Here is a 20,998-nt window from a genome sequence, read left to right on the forward strand (position 1 = left end):
AGACCCAAGAGCCAGGCAAATGATCTGCCATGGAGAAATGCTATCGTGACACAAGCAGAAAACATAAAATAATTGAGATAGTTAAAGACCCAAAGTTGTAACTAGCCACTTCCATGCATAGAATTCTGTCAACTGGAGAAGCATGTCCAGAGCTTAACTCTTGTGAATTGTGCCAAGCTTTCCACTCATTAGCCAGACATTCGTGAGTGCTGCTGAGACAGACGCTCCATTCTCTAACTTGTGTTCCCATGGCCAAGGAAACTGCAGGAGAGAACTTTGAACTTTTCTAATGTGAAAGACTGTGGGGCAGACAGAGCATTTATTTTTAATGGAACTTGTAGACTAAGATTGTAGGAGATAATTAGATGCATTTCATCAGTTGAAAAAGGACTTGCCTGTTTGGGGGCCTTTTCCTGTTCCTTAAAATGCTCGAGTTCTATAATGCAGGGAATGATCAACCACATCCAGTTTGCTGATGCGATGAGGCCCTCGCAATCAGTTGCACAGTGAGGAAATCCTGAGATAAACACTTTACCACTTGCTGCCAAACCCCGTAATGGGAGGATGTGAATTTTTGTCCCATCTGCTGCCTCACCCGGGACTTGGCTGGGTCCTGCTTCCTGTCCCTTCCCTTGTAAATGGCATTCAATAAAAGCAGCTCAACCAGACTCGGGAAGTGTGAGCCTTGTACTTTCCCAGCTGGTTACCAGCTATTTCTGTCAAATCATTCAAAAGCTCTGTTATAGGAAAAACATGTAGAGCTTTTTCTCATAAAGTTGCATTCGAAATGTGCCAGACAAGTGATTTTATTTGTGGATAATTTACAAAAACAATGCTGTGGCAACTTTTATTATCTTTTAAATATACTTGGCCTTCACAAACTGACATTCAGCACTATCCCTGTAATCAGCATGTTCTGAGCGCTGACTCAAGTCCTACTCTTATGGTCAATTTAATTAATTATGCCTGAGAGATGTCACAATCTCAGTTTAGTGACTCGCAGCCTGCAGCTCCCAATGCCTCTGAGCTAAACAGGAAATGAAACTCCGTGTCACAGTTGTGGGGCACTCATCTTTGGGGACTAAAAGTATATCTCTCGACTGGGTGACACTGCCTGGAGTCGAGATCACACTGGTGACTACCAATTCCATGACTGTGTGGTTATGGGGATCAAATTTGAATCTCCCAAACTGTGGGAATTGAGCCTGCAATTATGAAGCTGCTGATGCTGAGTTCAGCAATGATCGCTGATGTGAGGAGAAATATCCAAGTACGTATTGGTCTCCATAGTCTGAAAGGACTTGAGTTTCCGTGACTTGTGGCATGGATTTTAAGGTGCGGGGAATTGTATGTTTGAAGCATAAATATCTCTGGTTTAACAGAATGTTTGCTTTCATTAGGTTTTTCGAAAATATTTAATCAAATTAAAACATAACCAGCACCCACTTCAGAGCATTGATTCACTAATCACAGGGTTATGGGTTCAGAATCTTGTACTGCTCACCATGGAAGAGAAGGTTCACTGAGAACTTAAGTAGGATTATTCCCTCAATGCCTAACCTTGGAGACATTAAAATTGAGTTCAATATCTCAAAATTCAGACTTGTTATTTCTTTCACAGTTTACACGCGTAAGATTTCCGATGACGAGCATCCCTTATACCTGCGACTGTTGGCTGGACCTGATGACAAAATGCTAAGCCTTGTCCTCAAAGAGAATGAGACAGGAGAAGTGAATGTAAGTAGGAATATTTTTGAGTGGTTCCTGCTGTTTTGGTTGTAACATGCCAGGCAGAGAAGTATAGGACCGGATTCTGAGATTCCCTATCCCATTCCTGATTTTCGGGTTTTTACCAGTATGGTGAAGAATGTGGGCTGGTTTGGGTCTTGTTGGTTCCATTGCAGGGATATACAGTATATATATCCTAGCTTTCATAATCTTTATGGATTCATGCTGGACTTTTAAGGACCCGTGGTTTGTGGCACTTCATAAATGTTACGAACTATAGTCTAAATGAACGAACCTTTTGAAAGGCAGGATTAAAAGATTCTCCTCATGCTCCCATGCCAGACAATAATCCCATCCACACCTCCATGACATCGTCCATGCACTCTGACCCTGTATATGGTATAGAACCAGTGAATCTTGTAATAACAAAAGACTACATTAACTTGTTAAAACAAAACATCCATTCATTACTTCCCACTTTTCTTAAAAGCATTTTTATTACAAACCAATAAAAGTCTCATTCCTCCGTACTCTTTTAAGTATTAATAGAAGAAACCATAAGCACTTGAAAGCTCTTTATTGTGTGTAAATAAAGGTCATGAAATTGAGAGCTGAGATCAAAGAGGCAAACTTATCAACCAAAAAGGTCTCCTGTGTTTTAACAGATTAGTGAACATATGGATGGGGAGAAAGATTTTTTTCTTCCAAATCCATAAATTGAATACATAGAATCTTAATTTGAGTAAAGGTCTGCCAGTTGTAATTCTCCCATCTGTTGCACTTCACCCATGGATTCTACATTAGAGTCCTGCAGGACAGTCCAGTATCAGCTGCACTGTGAATTCACAATTGAGAAATTGTCCAAAATATTATTTTTATCATTGTTGTCATCCTTTCCCAGTCTGGTACAAACATGACTCCTGTCCCACAACAACTTGATGATCATTTAAATGTTCTCTAAGTAGCTTGATGAGATAGTCAAATGTGTCAAACCAACGTTAATTAGGAACTGACAATAAACATCAGCAATGACCACACCATGAGAACAAATCATGATCTTTATCTCTGAAATTCAGGATTTCATTCTGGGATAGATGACTGCCAGGCCACTTACCTCCTGCAGGCTTCTGACTTCCATCTGAGTAATGCTCACTAATGTAGCATATTTTCAGCTAGGATAATCTTAAACCAGACAGGATGCTGTTTACAATTTTTCAAGTTTTTTCTTGCCACTGTCTCCTCATATTGATGATTCTCCCTGTGTTGTGACTCAGGCAGTAAAAACCACTTCATCCTTGAGTAAGTGGTAACAATTATTCCAGTGAGTCAGAGTGCCATGGGTTCAAACTCATTGCACAACGTGGAGTGCTTCATGAAATTTAACGTACTCCTGCGCAGTACTGAAGGAGTGTCACACCAGTGAAAGTGCTGTCTTTTGTTTGAAATTTCAGTTGGGACTCCTGTCTGCTCTCTCCCATATCCCATCACAGTATTCCAAAGAATAAACAGAGTTTTCCTCAGTGTCCTGATATTTTTTCCTGGACCAACATTGCCAGAACAGAATGGCTGGTCATTATTTCAAAACGACTTGTGGGAAATCGTTCCACAAAAAATAACTTCTAACTTTTCAACAATTATTACATTGCAGCGTACTTTATTGGTTATAAAGCAAGGTAAAGCATCCTGAGGTTAGGAAACGCTTGATATAAATGAAAGTCTTTTTTTTTATTCTTTATGATAGTACCTTAACACACAATATTTTGGCAGCTGGTGACTTTTTTTACAAGATGTTGATGTTCCTTCCTCCAGTCTAATCGCGAGAACAAGAGCAGTTAGGCTGGTTACCATCAGGCTCAAGACCTTGGAATATTAAAGTTTGCTGGCACTCTAGTCCTCTCCAAGCTGATTACACTTGAACTCAGAGTTGAAGAATTAAGCTAGACCGTTAGGTTGAGTTTCAGATGAATGAGTCCCTCAGCATTTCTGTTAACTCTCCTTTTCCTTTCCAGTGGGATGCCTTCACTGTGCCTGAGCTGCAGAACTTCTTGAGAATCCTTCAACGTGAGGAGGAGGAGCATGTCAGACAGATGTTTGGGAAGTATGCCCGCTGCAGGCAAAAAATGCAAGAGGAGCTTGCCAACAGGTCCCCGGGTTGACCGGGATCCCGCGCCACCCTGTGACGCGAGAGAGAAAGGGTGGGACATAAAATACACGCGCACGCGCACATGTATGAACGGTGAGAAGGTCTTAAAACCAATGTTACCTGGCTGGCCAGCCAGCGACAGAGTGTGAACTGTGGAGAATACAAGTTATGAGTGGGGTTACTGCGAATGGAGTGGGATATTAAGGGGGAAGGTATACAGCCTCTTCCTGACATTATTGAGTGCGACTGAGAAACCGTTACTGAACAGAACTATTAAATGCGGGAAAGTGCTGACCTGCAGGGTCAAATCCCTCTGTCACAGTGACTGACGTTTTGCCGGGAGGCACCAACATGGACGAGAGGACAGAGAGTTGATTGTTTTGTTTTCATTTTGTTCTTTTCTTGAAGTAGGCGGCTGGTTCATTCACTGTTTCTGCACAAAGTGGGTCATTGGAACGGTTGTTGTGGCAGTCTGATTTTAGGTGTCTGTCTGGTACTTTGGCTAACCCTTCGGGACTGTAGAATATTTAGGTATGATTATGGATGGGAGGGGTTAGCATATCTCAGAGTTCAACTTTAAAGACACGTCATTTCAGAACTTGTGGAATTCCTTCGTCAGAGATTTCATAATCTTAGCCTGGCTACCGGAGCAAGGTCGATCAGCTGAGATCAAGGTACTAACTGCAGTAAAATTTGTATTATCTGGCAAGAACCATACATCAGTAATGCTGGCTATTTCATTGAGGTTTGTGCTTATAGTAAAAAAATCAAACAAAAACATGCCTTGACATAAACAGCAACCTGTAGTGACTTACATCCTCTCCACTTGAATTCTTTTCACTGTACATACAGAGGAAAAAATAGTCCAGAAATTTCCTTTACAATCACTTCAGACTGATAACATCAGTATCTTGTACAGTAACAGTGAACTGGGGAGTTGCAGAGGGTGTGCTGGGGAGAATGTCAGAGATTCCAGTTAGTGGGGTGCAAGATAACCTGAATTTTACTGGGTATGATAAGAGAAGCAGAGCTCCCTTGCTCAGTTTGTCCTCCACCTTTTATCCACTTGCCCTCTCCACCTGCGCAGAACAATGACTGAAAGCAGTAGCAAAAATCGTGCATGACAGCGAAACGGTAATGTTAATGGACTATGAATCAGCAAACCAGGGCTAATACTCTGAAGACAAGAGTTTGAATTTAACCGTGCAAACTGAAAGAAGTGTAAATGTAATAAGTTAATAAATCTGGAATTAAAAATCAACTAGTGTACTAATGATTTTGAAACTACCAGATTGTCATGAAAAAAAAATCTGATTCACTAATGGTGTTCAGGGAAGAAAATCTGCTGTACTTACCAGCCTTCACATGACACCAAATCTGAACAATATGGTTGCTTTAAGCCACTCAATTTAAATGGCAATTGAGAAAAGGCAACAACATACTTGCCTTGCCAAAAGCGCTTTGACTCCATGTGAAAAATATTGTGGGATCAAGTCACCAGTTCTTCTTATCTGTCAGGATAATGAGGAGAAATTGAGGGAGAGAAAGAAAGAAAGAGGGACAGTTTAAGTTTTATAATGGAATGTATCCAGATTTAAAGAATGGAGCTTTGTTTGGTCTGGTGTGGGTACAGGGTGGGCCAGTCTTGGCATCAGCTGAGCTTGAAGTGGGTACAAGGTAGGCTGGGTTTGGTGTGGTTCAGATCTAGGCTCAGATCTGTGTGCATTATAAGTGAACTATCTGCTCTAAAAGTGAGCTAATAGAAGTTGTGTTGTTCTGTCTGTTTGGGCTGATAGATCTTGGACATGAATTTTAAAGCTTGCATCATTTGGAGAAGTATCTCATGGAATGGAAAGCCTTGCTAGTGAAGACACTGAAAGCTCAGGTTTAAATTTATAGATCAGAGCTTTGATCCCCAGTCTGATTTGATTTAACCCAACTCTATCACAGAGACTAAGGACACCTTTTCAGCATTCGAGCTGGGGAGGTGAATATTAAGCAGAGGCCGTGCTCCTGATTGCAGGCTTGTGTCTTCTGCTGGCAAGTAGATCTGTGTGAGCATTGGGTGAGATAGGGGTCAGACTCAGCTGTGATGCACTTATGTGTTAAATAGCCTGCTGGCTCTAGCGACCTGGTCTCGTGGAAAATGAGTGCCCCTATGTTACTGTGACCACGAGAAGAGGCATAATGCTACGAGTGGTTGCAATGTGGAGCTGCATAGTTTTCTCTATTCACCCCACCTCTCCTCCCCCAGCCCTGAGTGAATGCCGTAGAATGGAAAGTAGCAAAATTATGACTTGTGGACTGGCAGGGGCAAAGTGAAGAGAAATGGACTTTAGCCTACCCTACGACATGAGTCGAGCTTGCCTCCTGATCAAAGCAGTTCATAATTTATATTTGTACTTCAAGTTTTATTCAATAAACTAAGATGGATTCCTTTTTGTTTTGAGTGATTTTGTATTACCAATCGTCCAGTTTGTAATGTGAAACCCATTTTCTCACTGCAACCCTCATTTCCATTTATCATGAGTTTGTAATTATGTTTCTGTCAACACTCACCATTTAAGTGGGAAATGTTGACATGCTATTTATGTTCTGCCTTGATAGTTGTCAAACTGCTGTTTCAGACTTTGGCCACGAAGTGGTTGTGTAGATTGAATTTCCAAACTGCCATCTTCACACAGCAAAGGAGGAAAATGCACTAGGGCAACATTTTGAGAAGTGTGCTAATTACCATCTTAAAAGTGTACATCTGTAATGTCCTGCTGGTATGTCTATTCACATTTCCTTTAGCACTGTAGCCTCTCTAAGTCAGTTACAAAAACACAGTCAAAAGACCATCATCATGAGCATTGCTATGGAAGGCATAAGATCAATTTCTGTTGGTTTGAAGTTTTCATCAAATGGTTTGGCCAAAGAGTTACTTTATAGTTTTAGTTCATTGTGACATCCTTCGCAGGACAATGGCAAATGCGTGAGCACTAACCAGTACTTTGAGCTAATGAAAATATTTGAGGGATATTAAATAGGATAAGTAACAAGATTATTCACCAACTTACTATTCTTCAGGTCTTCAAGAAAAGGAACCTGAAACGGCTCCAGCATTTGCCAAAGCGCTCTCATGTCCCTTTTCTGCCTTCCTGATTTCCCTCTTAAGTATACTCCTGTTGCCCTTATACTCCTCTAGAGATTTCTTCAATTCCAGCTGTCTATAACTGATATATGCTTACTCCTATTTCCTGACCAGAGCCTCAATTTCTCTAGTCATCCAGCATTTCCTACACCTACCTAATACCCTTGCCTCTTACACTAGCAAGAACATACTGTCTCTGAACTCCTGTTATTTCTTTTTTAAAGGCTTCCTGACTGTCCCTTTACCTGTGAGTAACTTCCTCCAATCAACATTTGGAATTCAGTCAAAATTGGTCTTACTCCAATTTAGAACTTTACCTTTTTGACCCATAATTATTTTAAGACTAATAGAATTGTGATCACTTGCCACAAAGTGCTCCACCATTTGACACCTCTGCCTTATTACAGAAGGTTATGTGTTCTTTCTTCTCTTGTAGGTACATTCACAAATGGAATAAGCATTATAGATGTTTAAAATAAATGGTGCACAGAACAAGAAAAGCTGTTTGGCCTCATCAAGACTGTTCAAGGCAAATCCACTCTATTGTAAATCCAAGTCAACTGAACAACCAGAGGGAAAAATCTCCCTTCCTAACCCAAACAAGTAAAACTCTGCAACAACACCCTAACCTTACGCTAGTCTTCTTGGCCAATTGCCTTCCTTAAACAACTCCTTATAATGGGCCCAGCAGTTCAGGAGGCATTATCCCTCTTCATAGCCTACGTTATCTACATTGGTTTGAAATTTCTGCCAGGCTGTTTGACAATCCTGTTTGTTTCTTTGCTTAACTTGTCCATTGTCTTTACCTCTGCCTTTGACCTACACCAATAATTTGAGTTTGTGCATCCCCTTTAACATAATAAAATGTCCCAATGAACCTCAAATTCTCCTTCCCTTGACTACATTTCCAAACTGGTGGATTTTCCTTTTATCTCAATTCTTTAGTTTGTAAATATCCAGTGCTCCCTTTACTGGTCCATGGTCCCATGAGAGTCTTTCAATGTATGCATATTTCAAAAACAATAAACATGTCTGTCTTCTTATATTAATATTTATAAAGAATTACAAACCTTTTCAGAAGTCTTTGCTTAAATATTTTTGAATCTTTTGAATCTTTTCATTTGTTTGCTTGCAGTAACTAGTATGGTTCTGAACACTATGCATTTTAATCTGGAATTGTATGCATACTTGACACAGTGCTAAATCCAGTGCAGGTCTGCAGTGGATTGGGAAGCTAATTCCAACACATTGACATCTGCAATTCACTGCAGTGTATTTCGAGCAGGGCTAGAAAGCTTGGCCTTTCTAGCCTGCTGTACCCCTTAACAATAACATGGCTACTTGACTGTGGCTTCAACAATATTCCTGCCTTTCTTTTATACCCTTTGACCCCATAAGACAAAAGAAACAGAAATTAGGCCATTCGGCCCATTGGATCTACTCCACCATTCGATCATGGCTGATAAGATTTTCAACCCCATTTTCCTGCTTTTTTTCCCATAACCTTTAATTCCCTTGGCAATCAAGAACTCATCTATTTCTGTTTTAAATATACTCAATGACCTGGCCTCCACAGCCTTCTATGGCAATGAATTCCACAGATTCACCACTCTCTGGCTAAAGACGTTTCTCCTTATCTCTGTTCTAAAGGGTCTTCCTTTTACTCAGGCTGTGCCCTCAGGTCCTCGTCTCCCCAGCCAATGGAAAACGTCCACTCTCTAGGCCATTCAGTATTCTGTAAGTTTCAATCAGATCTCCCATCATTCTTCTAAACTCCATCAAGTATAGTCCCAGAGTCCTCAAACATTCCTCACATGTTAAGCCTTTCATTCCTGAGATCATTCTCGTGGACCTCCTCTGCCCCTGCTCCTGGACTAATATATGGGGCCCAAAATTGATGACAATTCTCTAAATATGGTCTGACCACAGCCCTATAAAGCCTCAGAAGTGCATCCCTGCTTTTATATTGTAGTCCTCACGAGATGAATGACAACATTGAATTTACCTTCCTAACTGCCGACTGCAAATTTAAGAGAATCCTGAACTAGCACTCTCAAGTCCCTTGGCACTCTAGATTTCTGAATTTTCTCCCCATTTAGAACCAAAGTGCATGACCTCACGCTTTCCCACATTGTATTTCATCTACCACTTTTCTCCACTGTCCTAACCTGTCTAAATCTTTCAGTCGCCCTCCTGCCTACCTTTGTATCGTTTGCAAACTTGGCCAGAATGCCCGCAGTTCCTTCATCCAGATCATTTAACATATAAGGTGAAAAATTATGGTCCCAACACTGATCCTTATGGAACACTACTAGTCACTGGTTTCCATCCTGAGAAGGACTCTTATCCCCACATTCTGCCTTCTTGCCAGACAATCTTCTTTCTATTACCAGTATCTTGCCTCTAACACCATGGGCTCTTATCTTGCTCAGCAGTCTCCTGCGTGGCACCTTATCAAAGGCTTTCTGGAAATCCAGGTAGATAATATCCATTGGCTCTCCTTGGTCTAACCTGCTCATTATCCCCCTTGTTAGCCAGGAATTTATCTCCACAGTTATAGATGCTGGAATCGTTGACTTCTGCACTTCCTGATGCTGCATGGCTTGCTGTGTTCTTCCAGCCTCCTGCTTATCTACCTGTCACCCTTACAAATATTCATTGACCAAGCTTCCATATTCTCTGGAGAATTCCACAAACTCTCAACCATCCAAGAGAACAAAGATTCTCATCTTCATCTTAAATGAGAAATCCTTGTTTTAAAGAAAACAGAAAGGGTGAACACTTAAAAGTTCAAACACGCACATGGTAACTCCACTGACTCCCACTAACGTTTATCACATATACAGAATGTGAATAATGAACAGGACTAATACTACCAATTTCAGAAAAATTCCAGAGTTCAGAGAACATACTTCGCAGCCCAGTGGTAGTGCTGTGTAAGTGCTAATGTTACAGTTGATAACAGATAGTGCCCACTCAGATAACTTTTTTGTGTAAACTTTTAAGGGCTGCTACAAAGAGAAAGCACTTGCAGCAGATGTAGCAGTCACTTGACTATGATAAGTCAGCCATTACACAACATACAAATTCTTTTCTCCAAATTGTTCTGCATAGATCCCAAGCTGCCACATGAGCTGACTCTTGTTGACAGCATTAAATGTTCGCACTCTGACAGGCTCTCCAGTTCTCAATGCTGGCAGTGGTTGCCAGAGTTTGTAAGTTTGTCTGAACTGACATTTGCTTTTTTGTCATCTCACCTTTGGTTTGTCCCTCATGCCTGTCACTACTTCTGGTTTCAATAGTTTTTTCATTGTTGGGTGAATAGTTTCAGGAGTGCTGTGACATTAGTCTTTAGACTCGACTCATTTCTATGCTTTTAGGTGTATTTCTCCACTCGAGGATAACTTCTGTACAAGTCTGTGCAGAATCTGCTTGACTTTTTTGATTATTTTGGCAATTTTCACTGCCATCTCATCCCTTTAGTTTGACTGAGTTGGTGTGATACTGTACAGTATCGAATTTCCCAATTATTCACAAAGCAGCCGATTATGATACACTTGAATTGCAGGCTATTGTCAATGGGAGGAATGAATTCGGTTGCTGGTAGGAAGCAGTGGATGGAATAGGGAGGAGCTAGGAAGGGAGTCAGGGTTGGGGAGGGAGGTTAATTGAAACAACTTCCCTCCCTAACCCCTGACTCCCGCCTCTCCCTTTATCTGCAGCTTCCCCCTACACCCACCAATAGTCCTGAAGGATTACACCCGGAACACCGACTTCTCCACCTCCTGATGCTGCTTGGCTTGCTGTGTTCTTCCACCCTCCTACCTGTCTATATAAGCAGCTCTTTAGCTTGCTTAACAGGTATTCATTATAAGCATGGCTCTGGTCCTTCATCATGTGGTTCAAAAATCAATGTCGGTCAGCAGATGAGTGCTGAGGGTGAGCTTGATATTTTGTGGTAGCGGACCATGCAATCTCAACTCAAGGGAAGACATTGGTAATGAGAGCTGAACCACGTGTGACAGGAACTATACTTACGCAGGGAGGGTCAGACACGGTAAATGCCATGTATGGAAAGCCATAAAAGATTTTGCAGAAAAGAAGAAGAGCAAAACAAAAACTCATCTTTTCAATGTGGAAAAAAAATCATCACCCTAATGTGTTGGTTTAAAACAATTACTTGCACAGTGTGCTCAAAAACTAGACACATTGAGAGTGAATGTTGAAGTTAAGGAAAGATTAGAATCATAAAATCCCTACATCATGGAAGTAGGCCATTCAGCCCATCATGTTGACACCTACCCTCAAACAGCATTCCACTAAGATCAAGAGCCAGCTCCAGCCCTCTACTCTAACCCTATAATCCTGCATTTCTCATGGCCAATCTACTTAACCTGCACATCTTTGCACTATGGGAAGAAACCAGAGCATCCAGAGGAAAATGTGCAAACTCCTCACAGGCAGTCCCCAAAGCAGGAATTGAACCTGGGTCCCTGATGCTGTAAGACAGCAGTGCTAATCACTGAGCCACCATGCCTCTGAAGAGAGAATTTGGGTAGTAGACAGAGGAATATCTATGGATTAGAGTGGTGCTGGAAAAGCACAGCAGTTCAGGCAGCATCCGAGGAGCAGGAAAATCGACGTTTCGGGCAAAAGCTTTTCCAGCACCAATCTAATCCAGAATCTGGTTTCCAGCATCTGCAGTCATTGTTTTTACCGAGAGGAATGTCTATGGTGGTTGTTTATACAGACTTCCAGAAGGGACTTGATAAAGTCCCACATAAGAGACTGTTAATTAAGGTTGAAACCCAAAGAATTGAGGGCAAAGTTACTGATATAGCTAGGAATTTGGTTGAATGGAAGGCAAAAGAAAGTAGGAGTAATACGGGTAAGTACTCAAATAGCAGGATGTGACTAGTGGTGTCCCACAAGGATGTATGTTAGGGCCTCAGTTATTCACATTATTTATTAACAGCTTGGATATTGACCCAGAAAGTCATATATGCACATTTTCTGATGACACAAATTTAGGCAAATTGTAGGGAGTTCAGAAGATAGCATAAGATTACAAAGGGTTATGGATAGACTAGGTTATTGGGCAAAATGGTGGCAGATGGATTTCAATTGTAAGCAAGTGAGAGGTTATCCATTTTGGACAGAAAAGAATAGATCAGGATACTTTCTAGATGGTATGAAATTAAATACAGTGGACACACACAGACAATTGGAGGTTTAGGCGTATTCACCTTTAAAATGGCACAAACAATAATCAAGAAATAATAAAGAAAGGTAATGGAATGCTGGCCTTTATGTCTGGAGGACTAGAGTACAAGGATGCAGAAGTTATGCTGCAGTTATACAAAACCTTGGTTAAAACCACTGAGTTTTGTGAGTAGATCTTGGCATCAAAATTTAGGAAGGATATTTTGACATTGGAAGGAATACAACATATGTTTACAAAGATGATCTCTGGACTTCAGTGGTTAAGTTATGAGGAGAAATTATACAAATTAGGTTTGTTTCTCTCGAATTTAGAAGCTTAAGTGGTGACCTAATCAAAGTATTCTAGACATGAAGAGGAAAAGACAGTGAAGAAAACTATGAACTATTTCCAGTGGTTCTAGAATTAGGGAACACAGTTTAAAAATTAGGGCCAAAATTTTCAGGAGAAATGTCAAGAAGCAATTCTGCACACAAAGGGTGATGAAGGTTTGCAACTCTCTTCCACAAACAGGAATTGATGCTAGGTCAGTTCTTAATAGAAAATCTGAGATAGATAAATGTTTGCTAAGAAAAAGTATTTTGGGATATGGGCCAAAGACAAGCATATGGGGTTTGGCCTCAGATCAGCCATGATTTCCTTGAATGACCTCCTGTTCCTATTCCTTACTGTAGCACCAATATTAGGCAGTAATAATACATTGCACTGGCAGGGCAGAATTAAAGGTGGTAAGTAGGAGCAGTGGCAGTAAAGAGAAGAACGTGCATTTCTGCAATACTTTAATCTTTCATGACCACAGAATGTCCGAACATACCTCATATACTTTCTGTAGTGCTGTTTTAACTTAGCAAAAAACAACAGCCATTTTGTACACAGCAAGTTTCATTTCTAAAATTGTCAAACCTGACTCGAAACATTAACTCTATTTCTCTGTCCACAGATGCAGCCAGACCTGCCGAGTTTTTCCAGCATCCCCTGTGCCTGTTTAAAATTCCACAGGAATTTTAGTCGTGGCATCATTTCTGCACAGAATGAAGATAATTGGGTGATTCCTTTGTAAACTATCTCTGGAATGGCTAGGCTTCATTTCTATGTTTTTTCAGTTTGCTATTTTGTAGAAAATATGTCAAAATAGAACTTGCTGTTTGTTTTCTGGAAAATAAACTGTTTAGCTCTAAGTCCATCCCTGCCACCAACTTATTGGCTTACACAGTTGTCACAATAGATACTCTGTCCACAATGTGAAAATGACCAGATAATCTTTTAATAACTGATGTTGGTTCAGGGATAAACATTGGATAAAACACCAGAGATCATCTTCAAATAGTAGCAAGTGATATGTTGCATTCATCTTAGGGGACAGGCAGGACCTCCATTTTATATCTCATCTGAGAGATGTCAACTCCAACATTACAGTAGTTGCTTAATGAAATAGATTGGCAAAGGTAGTCTTAAAAAGGAGTTCATAGAACTACACATTCTAGTGCCAACTAGACAGCAGGCTAGACCAGATCTGGCAAATGTGCATTGGAATTAATTAACAACCTTATAATGAAGGAGCTTCAGGATAATAGAAGAGATCATAATATGATTGAATTTCACATTCAATTTGAGGCTGAGAAGCGCATGTCTCAAACTAATGTTTTATACTTAAATAAAGGCCATTACAATGGTATCAGACCTAGTTAAAATTAACTAAAATTAACTAAAGTTAAGGGGTAGGATAGTAGAGATGTTGTGGCAGAAATATAAGAAGCTATTTCACAAATATAAGAAGCTATTTCCTAACACTCAGCAAAGATGCATTATAAGGAGAGAAGGACTGTAGGGAATATACCATCCATGGCTAACTAAAGACGTGAAGATTCTATCAAATTTTTTAAAATTGTGAGGATTAGTGGCAGGTCAGGATATTGGACAGAATTTAAAAGAAGCAAGGAACTACTAAATAAGAATAAGGAAGAAAAATTAGAAAATAAGGGAAAGATAGCTAGAAATATAAAAGCAGATAGGATGAGTTTATAAGGTTACACATATTTATTTACAGGGAAAAGAATAGATAATGTGAGTATGGATTTTCTAGCGCACAGGTCTGTGGAATTTTTTTAGATTAGATTAATTCCCTACAATGAGGAAACAGGCCCTTCGGCACAACAAGTCCACATGGACCCTCCAAAGAGCAACTCACCCAGACCCATTTACCGCTGACTAATGCACCTAACACTATGGGCAATTTAGCATGACCAATTCACCTAACCTGCACATCTTTGGACTGTGGGGGGAAACCGGAGCACTTGGAGGAAACACACACAGACACGGGCAGAATGTGCAAATTCCACACAGACAGTTGCCCGAGGCGGGAATTGAACCCGGGTCCCTGGCGCTGTGAGGCAGCAGTGAATTGATAATGGAAAATAAAGGAAGTGGTGAAAGCATTAATATTTTGTGCTTCACCTTTAGTGGAGAAGGCAAAACTAAATTCCAGAAATAACTAAGAGATAGGGAAGGGCACTAAAAACAATTACAATCAACATGGAAAGGAAACTGAGAAAATGATTGGTCTTAAAGGCTGACAAGTCTCTAAGGCCTGATGGTTTGCATCCTTTAGGGTTTTATAAGATTTGGCTGTGAAAATAGCATATGCATGGGTTGTAATTTTACAAAATTCCGTAGATTCTACAAAGTTCCCAGCTGTTGGAAAAATAGCAAAGATGACTCCTCCATTCAGGAAAAGAGGGAGTCAGAAAGGAGGAATCTACAGACCATTTAATCCAATCTCTCTCTTAGGGAAATGATGGAAACCATTATTAAGAAAGTTATAGCAGGATACTTAGAAAATCACAATTCAATCCATCAGAGTCAGTGTGGGTTTTGTTGAAGGAAATCATTCTTGACTAATTTGTTAGAACTCTTTGAAGTAAAAAGCATGTCAATAGGGGGAAGTACTGAACCTTGATTTCAAAAAAGGCATTTGATGAGGTGCCACCTCAAAAGTTACTTTAAAAGAAGTTGGAAATCACACAGCACACAAAGTTATAGTCCAACAGGTTTATTTGGAAGCACTAGCTTTCGGAGCACTGCTCCTTCATCAGGCAGTTGAGCAGCACTCCAAAAACTAGTGCTTCCAAATAAACCCGTTGGACTATAACTTAGTACTGCGTGAATTTTAACTTTGTACACGCCTGTCCAACACAGACACATCCATATCATTAAAAGGAGAGCTTATGATGCAAAGGATAACATTAGCATGGACAGAGGATTAGTTATTTAACAGGAAGCAGAGAAGAGGGATAATTGGGTAATTTTCAGGTTGGTAAATTGTAATTTGAGAAATACCACTGCGATTAATACTGGGGGCTTCAAGTATTTACAATATACATTGATGACAGAATGTATTGTTACTAAGTTTACCAATGACACAAAGATAGATAGGAGTAGATTGTGAAGAGTACACAAGGAGTCTACAAAGGGATATAGATAGGTTAAGTGTGTGGGCAAAAATTTGGCAGATGGACTACAAAATTACATAAATGATTTAAGTGTGTGGGCAAAATTTAGCAAATGTAGTACAATGTGGGAATTATGAACACATTCCCTTTGGCAGAAAGAATAGAAAAACAGCATATTATTCAAATGGAGAAATATTGCAAAACTCTGATATTGGAGGAACCTGATTGTGCTGGTACATGAATCTCAAAAAGTGGTATGCAGGTTCAGCTTGTGATTAGAAAGTAAAAAGAGTGAAACTGCATCTGGAGTGCACTGTGTACAATTTTGGTTTCCTTATTTAAATAAAGATGTAATAACATTGGAAACAGTTCAGAGAAAGTTCACTCGATTGGAACAAATGGGTTATCTTATGACGAATGGATATAAGAGTAGAATTTAGAAGAATGAGAGGTGATCTTATTGAGACATATGAAACCCTAAAGGGACTGGAGAGTGTAGATAATGAGGAATGATTCCCCTTGTGAGAAATATAAGAACTATGGACACAGTTTAAAAATAAGGAGTTTCACATTTAATATGGAGACGATAATTTTTTTCTCTCTGTCATTGGTCTGTGGAATTCTCTTCCTTAGAAACCAGTGTAGGCAGGGTTGCTGAATATTTTTAAGGTTAATTTGATAAATTCTTGATTAACAAGGGAGTCAAAGATTGTAGCGATAGTCAAGAAAGTAGAGTTAGGCCTCAGTTATATCATCCATTTTCTCATCAAATAGCAGGGCAGGCTCAAGGACTGAATGACCTACTCCTGATCGCAAATCCTATGTTGGTATGTATGTTTACATAACTGCACCTTGCACTTATAAAAAATATAATAAATGAATTTTTGCTGTTTTCAGTATTGAGCACTATTTCCGCATTTGAGTTAGATACTTTACGTCTTGTTTTACACACTGAGCCCTATTAGGTATACAAGACTGAATTTGCCACCTGCTGGTAGTCATCAGTACTACCGGATTACTCATCAAAATCTCGAAAACCATGACACCCAGCAGCAGGAATCCAACAATACAGGAACATGGGTTTGTATTATTGGATGGCAAGTGGTATGGAATTTCAACTGTCTTGCCAAAGTGAAATGCAGCATTAGCAACTCTTGGTGTGGCCCACACAGCGTTCCATAGTTTATATGTGTTGGAAGGTTCTGAATTGACACCACTGTGGTGTCAACAATCTACATGATCACGAAATAGGATTAGAACTAGACTGGAGAACAGGGAAGACTCAAGAATTAATGCAGGAGGGGGTTTAAGTGGATTCCTGGATCATTTCTGGGAAGGTGGAACATGTAGAGTTGTAGAGTCATAGAGATGTACAGCACAGAAACAAACCCTTCGGTCCAACCCGACTATGCCGACCAGATATCCCAACCCAATCTACTCCCACCTGCTAGCACCATTCCTATTCATATACCCATCCAAATGCTTTTTAAATGTTGCAATTGTACTAGCCTCCACCACTTCCTCTGGCAGCTCATTCCATACACGTACACCCCTCTGCATGAAAAAGTTGCCCCTTAGATCTTTCCCCTGTCACCCTAAACCTATGCCTTCTAGTTCTGGACTCCCCCACCTCAGGGGAAAAGACTTTGTCCATTTATCCTATCCATGCCCCTCATCATTTTCTAAACCTCTATAAGGTCACCCCTCAGCCTTCGACGCAGCAAGGAAAACACCCCCAGCCTCTCCCATGTACAAGCAGGCCGGTCTGTACCTGAACCAGAATGGAACCAACATTTCTGTGGGTGGGTTTGCTTGTGCTATTAGGAGTAGTTTAAAATAGTTCAGTAGGGGAGGGACACAGGTTGTTAGTTCAAATGACATGCAACATACTTTATTAAAGGAATTAAGGCAGACAGAGTTCAAACATGTTGACTTTCGGGGAGTAAGGCAAGGCTTGTGGCATCTATGTTAATGCAAGGAATATTATATGTAAAACAGATGATTTAAGGATGAGGATTGACACATGGAATTATGATACTATTGACATCACAGAGACATGGGTTGATAGAGGGGCAGTACTGGCAAATCAACATTCTAGGAATATAAGCTCTTCAGGCAAGACAATGAGGTTTGTAAAAGTGGAGGTGGTGTCAAACTAATTAGGGAGTCAGTTAATGCAAGGGTCTTCAAATGAGGCTTTATGAGTTGAGCTTAGGAACAAAAAAGATCACATTGCTTGGAGTATATTACCCAAACGGTCAGCTAGCAATTAAGGAATTATAGTCAATTTGTTGAGTTATGTAAAAAAATAATGATAGGGTAAATATACCAGGAGATTTTGACTTCCCCAACATTAACTGGGACAGCCATGATGTAAATGGCTTAGAAGGAGCAGATTTCTTGAAATGTATTCAGGTGAACCTTTATATCCATATGTTGATGATCCAACAAAAGACTAATTCTGGGAAGTGAAGTCAGACAGGTATTAAAAGTTCAAAGTTTGGGAGAAGATTCGTAGCTCGGGTGCTCATTGTTGTGGTTCTGTTCGACGAGCTGGGAATTTGTCTTGCAAACGTTTCGTCCCCTGTCTAGGTGACATCCTCAGTGCTTGGGAGCCTCCTGTGAAGCGCTTCTGTGCTGTTTCCTCCGGCATTTATAGTGGCCTGTCTCTGCCGCTTCCGGTTGTCAGTTCCAGCTGTCCGCTGTAGTGGCCGGTATATTGGGTCCAGGTCGATGTGTTTGTTGATAGAGTCTGTGGATGAGTGCCATGCCTCTAGGAATTCCCTGACTGTTCTCTGTTTGGCTTGCCCTATAATAGTAGTGTTGTCCCAGTCGAATTCATGTTGCTCGGCGAACAGAACCACAACAGGTATTAAAGGTGACAGTGGGGGAGCATTTTAGTGTTAGTGGCTACAACACCATATGTTTTAAGGCAAAAGTGAGGACTGCAGATGCTGGAAAAGCACAGCAGGTCAGGCAGCATCATTCCTAATGAAGGGCTTCTGCCTGAAACGTTGATTCTCCTGCTTCTTGGATGCTGCCTGATCTGCTGTGCTTTTCCAGCACCACACTTTCAACTGTATATTTTAAGTTTGTCAGAGAGAAGGAAAAAGTGTTTTGGATTGCGATAAGGCAGATTATAAGGCAGGATTTGGCCACATTAGACTGCAAACTTCTGCTTGCAAGTATATCTACAGCAGAACACTCGGGGGAGTTCAATAAGGAATTGGGAAAGTATAGCCCAACATTTTCACTTTAGTGTAAAATGTAGGAGCAATAAGCACAGAGAATCCTGGATGTCTAGGAATAGTCAGGATTAGATAAGAAGTTAAAGAGAGGCATTTAACAAGTACAAAGGGAGTAAATCAACAGACACCCTGATGGAGCTTGAACCACTTCCGTTGACAGCTCATTCCATGTGCGGACCACCCTCTATGTAAAAAGGTTACCCGTCGGGTTCCCTTTGATTCTTTTCCCTCTTATGTCAAACTGATGCCCTCGAGTCCTCGATTCCCCAACATTGGGTAAAAGGCTGAGTGCATTCACCCAATCCGTGCTTCTCATGATCTTATACACTTCTATAAGATTCCCCCCTTCAGTCTCGTACGCTCTAAAGAAAAAAGTCCTAGCTTGTCCAACTTCTCCATATAACTCAGACCTTTGAGTCCTGGCAACATCCTTGTAAATGTCTTCCCAACTTCTGTATATGGTGCCCTGACTGATGAAGGCCAATGTCCCAAAAGCCTTCTTCACTGCCCTGTCTACTTGTGACTCCACTTTCAGAGAACCGTGCACTTGAACTCCAATGTCCCTCTGTTCCACTTCATTCCTTAAGGCCCGACCAATCACCATGAAACTCCTACCTTGGTTTGACTTTCTAAATGCAAGACCTCACACTCATCTATGTCAAACTCCATTTGCTATTTCTCAGCCCACTTCCCCAGGGGATCAAGGTCCTACCACAATTTCTGAGAACATTCCTCATTGTCCATGACACGGCCTATTTTAGTGTCATCTGCAAACTGACTAATCATGCTGAGAAAGCATGTGACATGCTTTCACATGTGACATGTGAAAGCATGTAAATGTGACAAATTTGCTATAGAGAATGCGGGAAAGTGCTTGTTCAGAGGAATTGGGGACATCTGTTCTTAGTGTCAATGGATCAGTGTAAATAAGGTGATAAAATATGTTTACTTGTTCACGCCGGAGGCAGATATTTTACAACAGGATGCAGAGTAACTAAACTGATTCTTAACAAAACTCAATACTCAACAGGAAAAGAACTTGTAATTTAATAAGCTGAGTAGAATATGCATGTAATAGATCAATCCTGATACATGTTCATGTATAACACACTAAGCAGATTTGAATTTGTGAAGCTCAGTTCCCTCATCTTGACTGCTGTTATGTGAATGTCTCATTACAGCTAGGAAAAAACTGACATAGTAAGGAAGTTGGAAGATGTTTATGTGCGAGTGAGAGAAAGAAAACATTCTTCTATAAATTACATTTACTGACTGAAGAGTTCAAAAGACAGAGAGAGGGGTGGGAGAAGGACGGAAGCTGATGGAAAATTAACCCTTTATGGTCTGATTTGAGTGAACACTGGCTTGTCATGGATTGAATGTTTGTGTGTGGTTCCTGGGAGCTCAAGATCCGGGAATGTTATGAATTTAATTTGCATTCTGGGAATCTAAGATGATTTTAAAAGAAAAAGCCATTTTGTAGGACAATGATACTGAACATTAGATTAGATTACTTACAGTGTGGAAACAGGCCCTTCGGCCCAACAAGTCCACACTGACCTGCCGAAGCGCAACCCACCCATACCTAACACTACAGGCAATTTAGCATGGCCAATTCACCTGACCTGCACATCTTTGGACTGTGGGAGGAAACCGGAGCACCCGGAGGAAACCCATGCAAACACGGGGAGAATGTGCAAACTCCACACATGCAGTCGCCTAAGGCGGGAATTGAACCCAGGTCTCTGGCGCTGTGAGGCAGCAGTGCTAACCACTGTGCCTGAGCAAGGTTACCTCATGACCTTTTCACTAGTCTCGTAATAATGTATTAGCCAAAGCAAATTGACTATTTGGCCTGGCTGGATCAAGGTTTCCCACTTTGCTGTGCATGTAGCTTACATAGACATGTCACTGAGTTTCACTTCCTCTGCAAACTTTTGCCATTTTGTTACTGCTTATCTGCTTAAGGGCGTGTGGCATTTTTGTAGTTTTAATACCAAATTCTGTATAACGACAGCTTGTTTTCAGCAATAAGGGGAGTAGCCTGAGAGAGCTCTCAGGAGTAAGAGCTGGCGC

The 20,998-nt window shown here is 40.7% G+C and overlaps 1 protein-coding gene across 2 annotated transcripts in view; it reads left to right on the forward strand.

Annotated features, from left to right (window-relative positions):
- rassf1 (Ras association domain family member 1) overlaps positions 1 to 6,308 on the forward strand; it is an 86,777-nt gene extending 80,469 nt beyond the window's left edge. For both annotated transcript variants that reach the window (XM_072582673.1, XM_072582672.1), the window contains 2 exons: positions 1,622 to 1,737; positions 3,738 to 6,308. In XM_072582673.1, coding sequence (XP_072438774.1) covers positions 1,622 to 1,737; positions 3,738 to 3,884 — 263 coding nt within the window. In that variant the 3' untranslated portion in view covers positions 3,885 to 6,308. The remainder of the gene's footprint in view (positions 1 to 1,621; positions 1,738 to 3,737) is intronic.
- Positions 6,309 to 20,998: the final 14,690 nt, after the last annotated feature.

The sequence above is a fragment of the Chiloscyllium punctatum genome, chromosome 12 (genome assembly GCF_047496795.1).
Source record: "Chiloscyllium punctatum isolate Juve2018m chromosome 12, sChiPun1.3, whole genome shotgun sequence".
Classification (NCBI taxonomy): domain Eukaryota; kingdom Metazoa; phylum Chordata; class Chondrichthyes; order Orectolobiformes; family Hemiscylliidae; genus Chiloscyllium; species Chiloscyllium punctatum.